This window comes from Rhinopithecus roxellana, chromosome 11 (assembly GCF_007565055.1).
Source record: "Rhinopithecus roxellana isolate Shanxi Qingling chromosome 11, ASM756505v1, whole genome shotgun sequence".
Taxonomy (NCBI): Eukaryota; Metazoa; Chordata; class Mammalia; order Primates; family Cercopithecidae; genus Rhinopithecus; species Rhinopithecus roxellana.
In genome coordinates, this window is record NC_044559.1 from 30,444,015 (window position 1) to 30,453,218 (window position 9,204).

Here is a 9,204-nt window from a genome sequence, read left to right on the forward strand (position 1 = left end):
AGTGACATTCCAGAAAAGGAGGTGCTGCACATACTGGTATGTGGGTCCATTGGGGAAAGTCTGATGGCTAATAGCTTTTAATAAGCTACACTGCCCTTAAGGTGAGAAATAATGTGAATAAGACCCGTATGCAGTTTTTCTTCTTTCAGACAACAGTGTACATTAAGGTTATAGTGTTTGAGCTGTTCAGATGCTGGATGGTTTAAGAAGGTAGATTCATTTCTGAGATGTGTTTCAGCAAAGAAGTATGATTTTCACATGGGTCTCCAAATAAGACAGCTAACGTTTGAAAGGATTTTAAGAATAAACATCATGTGTCTGTTTTTTTTTTTTTTGGCCAGGAAAAGGAACCTCTTCGCGTAATACCACTTAAAGAGGTTCATAAAGTCCAGGAATGTAAGCAAAGGTAAGGAACCACTCTGACTTGATGCCTGGCACAACTTCTAAACACAGAGTAGTGCCTTAGTTTGAGTAATGTACTTACAGATTACATTTTTCCTTATTAATTGTAGTTATTTTTAACTCTTTATAGTTGAGATACTCTGGAATTTTCAAAACCCTCAGGTTAAAGTATTGAACTGTTTTGTTCATTTGAAAACTAAAAATTAGGAAAGAATCCTTTATTTGTTTCTTTGAAAACTAAAAATACTGAAACAGCTTGTTAATGGAAAGGAATAAATTTAATGTGAACAACTTATGGTTAGACACTCAGATTTGACAAATTGATGTATTAATTTTAGTGTTTAAAAGATGCAGTAGAATAGAGCTTTACAAGAAAATGTGTTAACTGTGACAGTGTTTCACCAAACTGATTACTGAAAACTCTGAACTTTAAAGTTGCTTTATGAACTTTTTCTAAAAGTGAAACTACATAAAATATGTAAAATCTTGTATGAAAATAAATGGGAAAAGATAATTTGGATTTGTCAAATCAGTACTTTACCTCCTTTATTTATTGACACATACTGGGTACTGGGTAAACAAATGAAAGAGAAACTGTCAAACAACTGCTATTTTACTATAATTGGATTTTTTTTTCATACAGTGACATAATGATGAGGGACAACCTCTTTGAAATTGTAACAACATCTCGAACTTTCTATGTGCAGGTAAGATACTTATTTGGCAATTAATAGATCCTAGATCCTCTTGACAAGAAATTAATAATTTTAGAGGTGAAATAAGCATAAATAAGCACTTGAGGTTAAAAAAATATGACAACTGTAATTCACCAGCTTAATAAAAGGGTACTATATATAGAGTTATTGGTGGGGTTATATGTTCAGGAAGTGGGAGTATTTGTTATGAATTAGTGAACTAGAACTAAGTAGAGAAAGGGAAATGCTTTTAATTTAGATGTTAAGTGTGTACTTTCAAGTTGGATTATTTTTGCACATATTTTAGAATTTTGATTTTTCTATTATATCATTTTTTGGTAACCTTATTAAAAAAACCCATAGTAAAAGTAGACAGTAGATCTATATTTTCGCTAATAGTAAGCATCCTGTATTTAAATTGTACTTTTTGCATACCTCATTGAATTATTTAAATGGAAAATTTTAAAAAATGATTTGGGCCGGATGTGGTGGCTCACACCTGTAGTCTCAGCACTTTGGGAGGCCAGGGCAGGCACATTGCTTGAGTCCAGGAATTCAAGACTAGCCTGGGCAACATGGCAAAACCCCATCTGTACAAAAAATACAAACATTAGCCAGCTGTGGTGGTGCAGGCTTGTAATCCTAGCTACTTGGGAGGCTGAGACACAAGAATCGCTTGAACCCAGGAGGTGGAGGTTGCAGTAAGCTGAGATCGTGTTACTGCACTCTAGCCTAGGTGACAGAGACCCTATCTCAAAAAAAAAAAAAAAAAAAAAAAAAAAAAAATCAAAGGATGATTTGTTTTTGTTTTATTGAAGTTAAATATGCTTGTTCCAGAAAACTTGGAAAATATAGAAAGATTTCAGAAAAATGTGCTTTATAAAACACTCAGTCCCACATTGAGGCAACCATTCTTATGATTTTGCTCCCTTTCTTAAGGTATATATTTTTATAATAGGTGGGGTCATACTAAATATAGTGTTATATCCTATTTGTTTCTTATATTGTTATTTTTTTCCATGTCATTAAAAATTATCTGAAAACCTTTTAGAACTGCACCATACTCCATTGTATTGATTTCCACTAGTAAATTGTTTCTGTATTACTCTGTTGCTGAACGTTCATATACATAGTTTTTGTACATTTATTGCAATAAACAATGTGATGAAAAACATCTTTGTGCATTACTTTGCCTGAATTATTTAGGGTAAGTTTCTAGATCGAGATTAAGTATCAGAGCATGACCCTTTCTATTTTGTCAAATTGATTTCTAGAATTGTATTTCCATTAGTAATGAATGAAGTATACTCTACCTTTGGCTACTTTTAGTTTTTTTTTTTTTTTTTTTTTTAAGTCTTTGTTAATATTACTTATTCAAAAATATCCTGCATTTTAAATTTTTTCATATTTCTAGATTCAAGAAGTGTAAGGGATTCTAGAATCTAGAAACAAGAGGCAGTATATCTGCAGCCCACTTGGGGCCTTATTTAATTGGATTAATTTCATAGTAAGGTTTAAAATTAACAATGAAAGCCAGACCTATCTGTCAATACTTGTTGTAGGCTTTAGGGTACTGCTAGAAATTATTTCCAGAAAAATAATATGTAAAAGAATGTCAGAATTTTTAAAAATTACACAACTACATAAATATTCTTGTAGCGGATTCAGACAGTGTAGCAGTAGATAGAATGAAATAAGAAGGGTTTTTCTTTGCCTTCCTCCTCTCCTTGTTTTCTCTCTGGAGGTATTCATTATTGACGCCTTTTGATGGGTCTGATCTTGACATTGAAATGCTCAATTTATGTCTCTGCGTAGTTAAGACCTAGCAAAACCTGGCTTTAAAAAAATGATTTCCAAATTTTTTGGAAACAGTTGCCTTAGAGTGATTTTGTTGATGACAGTATTTAAGTTACCAAAATAAATACATTGGCTTTATAGAAGTGGAAGGTGATTTTGAGGAAAAATTGTTTGAATGAGGTCTCTTTTCCTTTAGGCTGATAGCCCTGAAGAGATGCACAGTTGGATTAAAGCAGTCTCTGGCGCCATTGTAGCACAGCGGGGGCCCGGCAGATCCGCATCTTCTGTAGGTTTCCTGCCCTCTGGGGTGATACTCCCTTGGGTGCCCCCCATCCTGTTAAATTGTTTTCCTTCCTCTCTCCCAATCCACCTGGTTTCCTTCTTTATTGAGATTTATTTGCATGTTGACTTTTATACCAGTTGAACTTGCAAAAAATAATGCATTTCTAAGTTAATGCTTCCTTGTAGTGTTACGTATACATAACTTTCTGTGCATTGTATTGTGTTAAATGCACAAGCAGGGCAACTAAAGAATAAACATTTCCTTGCTTTGTTTTAGGAGTTCTTACTTGTCAGTAGCTCTAGATTTGACATAATTTGACAGATTCTTAGTATGATGTGTGGCCTGATCATGTAAGACTTTTAGTTACACAGTTTTGTGAACATCTCAATTTCCTCTTTACTTCCTCTGATTTCAGTTCAGGTTTTTTTGTTTTGTTTTGTTTTTTACCTTTGGCTTAACCATGCCATAAGATCACTGAGCAGCTGGGGCCTTAAATGCAGTTCAGTGCTCCCAGTGTTTCCATTTCATGTTTTAATTCTCATCTTAAAACCTGCTTTAAAAGCCTGCTTCTGAAAACTACCATAATTATCTTTGTGGTAGTATGATAATAAAATTGAAATGCAACTAAACATTCTGCTCAGACATATTTTTTAAAAGATTTTTCTTGTGTTCAAGTACATAAGAATTAGATTTGCCTTTGGACTACTTTGGCCACTGATCTCAGATCTGAAAATTTAAAGTATCTTAAAATGTAACACTGCCATCTGCAGAAAGTAGTCTCATATGTAGCATGATAGCCTTTATTATCTAGATTTACTATGATATATATGCTAGATACTTAGACTTTTAGTATTTTTTTCTGATAGTATAATAATACTGCCTTTTATTTTCTGGTAGTGATAACTACAGATAATAGAAATCAGTGTTTTTGATTTCTTAACTGTTGTCATTCTCTTTATATCCTTTTTGAAATATCTAAGAAGTCACTTTCATAGATGTTCATTTTGTAACTGCCTCTATTTTATGTGACTTTTTCAGCAGTCAAGTATGAGACTCTCTGCAAAAACAATGTCTGTTGGGAAGAGGAAAAGTTGGAGAAGGATGTTTGTGTTTTGTGCTTTGTGGTGGGGGCAAATTGGACTATCTAGCTATGACTGTCAGCAGAACTTTCTCTTTTCCTCCCTCTACCCAGTATAGGTTAACTCTAATCTTAGCTTTGCACTGTGTTCCAGATGCGGCAGGCCAGAAGGCTGTCGAACCCTTGTATACAGAGGTATACATCAAGAGCTGGTGAATGCAGCACGTATGTGGGCTCTCACGCAAACGTGCCTTCTTAGTGGAGGGCCCAGACTTACTCACTACTTACAACTGGTCATAGAAAGTTGAGTTAACCAAACTGCCTTTTGCAGTTATCGTAACTGATTTTGTCAATACTAACGTAAACTGTTACACTGTAGTCATCAGGTTGGATATGTGTATTTAAAAATAAAAATAAAACATACAACTTTACTAACAGAAAGAGACATTAACCTATAAAAATTAATATACTCAACTGCTGCAAGAGTTTCAATTTCTATATTTTATGTATTTAAAAATTTTTAAGATATACTATGAAATGCACCATTGTTCTAATAATATATGCAAACTAATGCATGCATATGCATTGGATAAACTATACATTACTATAGTTTGCATGGCATTTAAAAATCTCTGAAATTTAGCCGTTAATAGGGGTCTGTAGTGTTTTGGTAATTTGTAGCACTTTGATTTCAAAGGCACTGGTATCATAAATGAATATAATATACTAGTACATAGTAATGTATTTAGAATGGTCATATTTAAGGATATCTTCAGATTTGATCTAGTTAGAAGCATATTGAAATTAACATTCACAACTGATAATTATTTCACCACAGTTTAAAATATGATAAATGTGTACCCTTTGTTACCTTTAAAATATTAAGCCATATGAATATGTGACCTATTCAGAACTAAAATTAAGTATAAAATGAAAAGACTGTGTTATTATTGGTTGCAGTGAAATTCAGGGAAGTAAAAACTAAGTCTTATCGCCAAAATAATGTTTGAAAGATGTTGATTCGTGCTTATTAAAGAAATATGGCCTTTCATTGTTATAGGCTATATTTTCATTTTTTTTTTCATTCTAAAATATGTGGGATAATTCCTAGTGTTGACTGAGAATATACTCTTAAATAAAATTATACAGCCGGGAGGTTCTCTTTTAAACACAGTTCAGTTGCAGCTGGAACACTATATTTCAGTTTAGGTTGGCTGAATCTTCAAAGTGTCATAGGCTGCCAAATTCGGCTTTGGTGACGGAACTGGTTTCGTAGTGGAAATGGTTTTTGGCTATCATTGCTTTAAACTCACCTCTAAAAATGCATTGCTTTGGGAAAGAACTTGCACATTTATGCTGCATGGCTTCTGCTGCTGCCTTGTGTGTGTGTGTGTGTGTGTGTGTGTGTGTGTGTTCTGTTTTTCAGAGAATCAGGTCTCACGCTGAGTTACTAACCTGGTCATTAGTGATTGACTGTGTCTGACTGCCACTCCTTTTTGCAGGAGCATCCCCCCGGTCCTTCAGAATCCAAACACGCTTTCCGTCCTGCCAACGCAGCCGCCACCACCTCACATTCCGCAGCCTCTCGCAGCAACTCTTTGGTCTCAGCCTTTACCATGGAGAAGCGAGGATTTTATGAATCTCTTGCCAAGGTCAAGCCAGGGAACTTCAAGGTCCAGACTGTCTCTCCAAGAGAACCAGCTTCCAAAGTGACTGAACAAGCTCTGTTAAAACCTCAAAGTAAAAATGGCCCTCAGGAAAAAGATTGTGACCTGGTAGACTTGGATGACGCGAGCCTTCCGGTCAGTGACGTGTGAGGCAGAAGTGCACGGAGCCTGCTGCCTCTGCTGTCCTCAGTTTCCTTTCGTGAGGCTTCTAGCCAAAGATGGTAAAGGGGAAAATGGTTTTTAGTGCGTATATTATACTGCCTCTTAGGTGTACTCTTTATAAGCTGGTAAACCAAGAATCTAGGGAGTGGCCAAACTAAATATAATTTCTTTAAAAAAGAAAGAAAAGGAAAAATCCAAAATATCTCAGTATCATCTGTCTGAAGCATTGCGTGTTCTCATTCGGGTGGTAACAATGTATGTGTAATATTTTTTTCCTAGTGATTTTGACAATTTAAATGTTTAACAACTTAAAACATTAAAAATGCTTATTAATAACTTTGGTCATTTAAAAAATGCTACCATGACTTCCTATTAAAGGTTCAATATTTACACATTGTTATTGGTCAATATTACCACATGAAATATTGCCAAACCAAGATACCTAAACTCATGATGTCTGTGGTGCTGTAAAATTTATACAACAATGTGGATGATTTTGAAATTATAACCATTTTTGATGCCCTGAATCTTGAGGTGACTTATTTTGCATAGAGGATATTATTAGACCAACAGTAAGGGTTGTGGGTTATATCAACATAGAGAAAAGAAGAAAACTAGAATTCAAACAACTGTGTCTTAGACATTTGTTTGAAAAAGCTTCATCAGGCCTTGGAGCAGTCAGTGCTTTTATTCAGCAAAAATTATTTGGTAGGAAATTTTTGGGAGATCTGATTTTCTTATCAAAGTTTTGTAAATAGTTCTTATTTCTATATTTGGATTGGTGAAAGACCTCAAGTTTATATGTAAAGACATAACTGCCCTTAGTCATGAAATTGTTGTGACCTCTACTTTCTGTCACTAATAGCCTATATTCAAGTGCCTGTGTTTTTTCATCTTGTTTAGGAATGTTTTGAGATTAATGTGCTTAAAAGTCCTACGTGACTGGTTTTAAACATTGGGATAAAATTAATTTTCAGTAGAATAGTTTAATGTGTTAAATAAGATAGCATTTTATGTTAGAGATACCAGAATGCTGGTATTCTACTACCTGTGCAATATATTTGTTTTAAAAAACAAATTCGAGAATACATTTAATCATAGGGATATAGATATAAGCACCTCTCTAAAGAATCTTTAGTTTCTGGTGTTGAATTATAGACCAGTTTGAGTAAGTACCGTGTGGTTTTTTTTTTGAGATGGACTCTCGCTCTGTTGCCCAGGCTGGAGTGCAGCAGCGTGATCTCAGCTCACGACAACCTCCGCCTCCTGGGTTCAAACAATTCTCCTGCCTCAGCTTCCCGAGTAGCTAGGATTACAAGTGCATGCCATCACACCTGGCTAATTTTTGTATTTTAGTAGAGATGGGGTTTCACCGTGTTGGCCAGGCTGGTCTTGAACTCCTGACCTCAGGTGATCCACCTGTCTCAGCCTCCCAAAGTGATGGGATTACAGGTGTGAGCCACCACACCCGACCCATAAGTATCGTGTTTGAGGTTCAGTCTTAAACATTTGCTTTAAGAAAACAGTCTTGAATTTCACATGCTGCTATTTTTATATTTTGCCATTTTACAGTACTGTTTTGTTTTGAATTCATACATATCACTGAAAATTTCTCGTTTTCATTTTCTTAGATGACTTCTTGTCTGAGACAGAAAAACTTTCCTACTACAGCAGTGGGGTCCAGAGGTTAAGATATATTAGAATTATACAGTATCGGTTTAAAAATCTGTATGCATAAAGAATGCACCACTCAACTTTTTTATTCATAAGCTAATATTTTTTTAAAGTTATATTAAGGTTTTTTCTCTTTTGCAGCTACATTTGAAAGTGATAGCATAAAGAGATTTTAATGAGTTATCACTTTTTCTGCTGATATATTCATTATAATGGCTTTTTTGAAAGTTCCTTTTTCATGAACACACCCGAGAAATCTTAAATATAGACACTTTGCAATATTTCTAATGCTGTTTAATTTTGGTACAGCTTCCACATTGCATGTTCATTTTAGCACATTTTGGTATTTGCAATTTGATATATTTCATGGTGGCAAAATATTAGCTCTATTTTGGGACATTTAAAAATAGAACTATCCTTGTTCAATAGCATAGGAAAATGTTCTTGTGATTGTCAGGGTTTCCTAATATTTATCTCAATTCTTTTATAAGTCTATGGAAACTATTTAATTATTTTCAAACGTACACACTTTTCTTGTAAATATGTCACATCTGAGTTCAAAAAAAATACTTTGAATACCTTAATATTTGCTGCATTTTTTTTCTGTATATATAACATGTCTTCTTTCAGAATGGGAATATATGTGTGCCTCCCAACATTTACTGTTAAAGTCTGTTATCTTTATATGTCAAACTGGTTGAACACTGTAATGACTTGAGAATAAACTGCACAGAGTTTATTCTGACTTATTTCTCATTTTGTTTGGTTCAGCCCGTGTGTGAACAAGTAAATACAATGATTAGGGATGTGTTTGGTTAATTGACTTTAGTTTACATATTTAAGGACTGAGTAATTATTTGGTCATCTTTGCAAGAATAAGAAACTTCAGATCTGTGAATTCTCAAGGCATCCCTTCATGTGAAATTATAGAAGGAAAAATGGGTTTTTTTTTGATAGGGGAAAGAACTTGCTTATTTTTCTTAATTAAAAAACACGTTTTCAAAAGCAAAATTATCGTACGTCAGCCTCAGAGCATCGTGTGAATCATCTGGGCTGCTTACAGTGCTCCGTGATTATTTAGACGGCATGATGTGAGGCGGAAAGCAGAGGGCATCTTAATCTCCAGGTGGGCAGTTGAGATGCACGCAGAAAACTGCCAGGCCTTAGAGGCTGCTCCTTGCAAATGTTGCCTATTGGTGATAAATGTTCCACGTCTGTTGCAGTGAACACCATATACAGGGCCTAGTGCAGTGCTTGGTGCACAGGTAAAGCTTAAATACTTCTCCAGTGAGGACAAGGCATTAATGTAGAATGTGTGAACATTAGAGAAAAGTATATACCTATTTGTTAGATAAATCATACTTTTGAAATTCTGGAATATTCTTTCCTTAAAGCAACTTGCCTTCAATGGTTCGAGATACCTTCTTTTGCTTGTTGTGTCCAATC

At 34.6% G+C, this 9,204-nt stretch overlaps 1 protein-coding gene across 4 annotated transcripts in view; it reads left to right on the forward strand.

Annotated features, from left to right (window-relative positions):
* The window catches only part of PLEKHA1 (pleckstrin homology domain containing A1), a 58,251-nt gene extending 49,748 nt beyond the window's left edge, over positions 1–8,503 (forward strand). For 3 of the 4 annotated variants that reach the window (XM_030940751.1, XM_010357274.2, XM_030940753.1), the window contains 4 exons: positions 342–406; positions 1,046–1,109; positions 3,091–3,180; positions 5,758–8,503. In XM_030940751.1, coding sequence (XP_030796611.1) covers positions 342–406; positions 1,046–1,109; positions 3,091–3,180; positions 5,758–6,072 — 534 coding nt within the window. In that variant the 3' untranslated portion in view covers positions 6,073–8,503. Of the gene's footprint in view, positions 1–341; positions 407–1,045; positions 1,110–3,090; positions 3,181–4,409; positions 4,451–5,757 lie in introns of all 4 variants that reach the window. The other variant, XM_030940752.1, reaches the window with a different exon arrangement.
* The last annotated feature ends 701 nt before the right edge of the window (positions 8,504–9,204 follow it).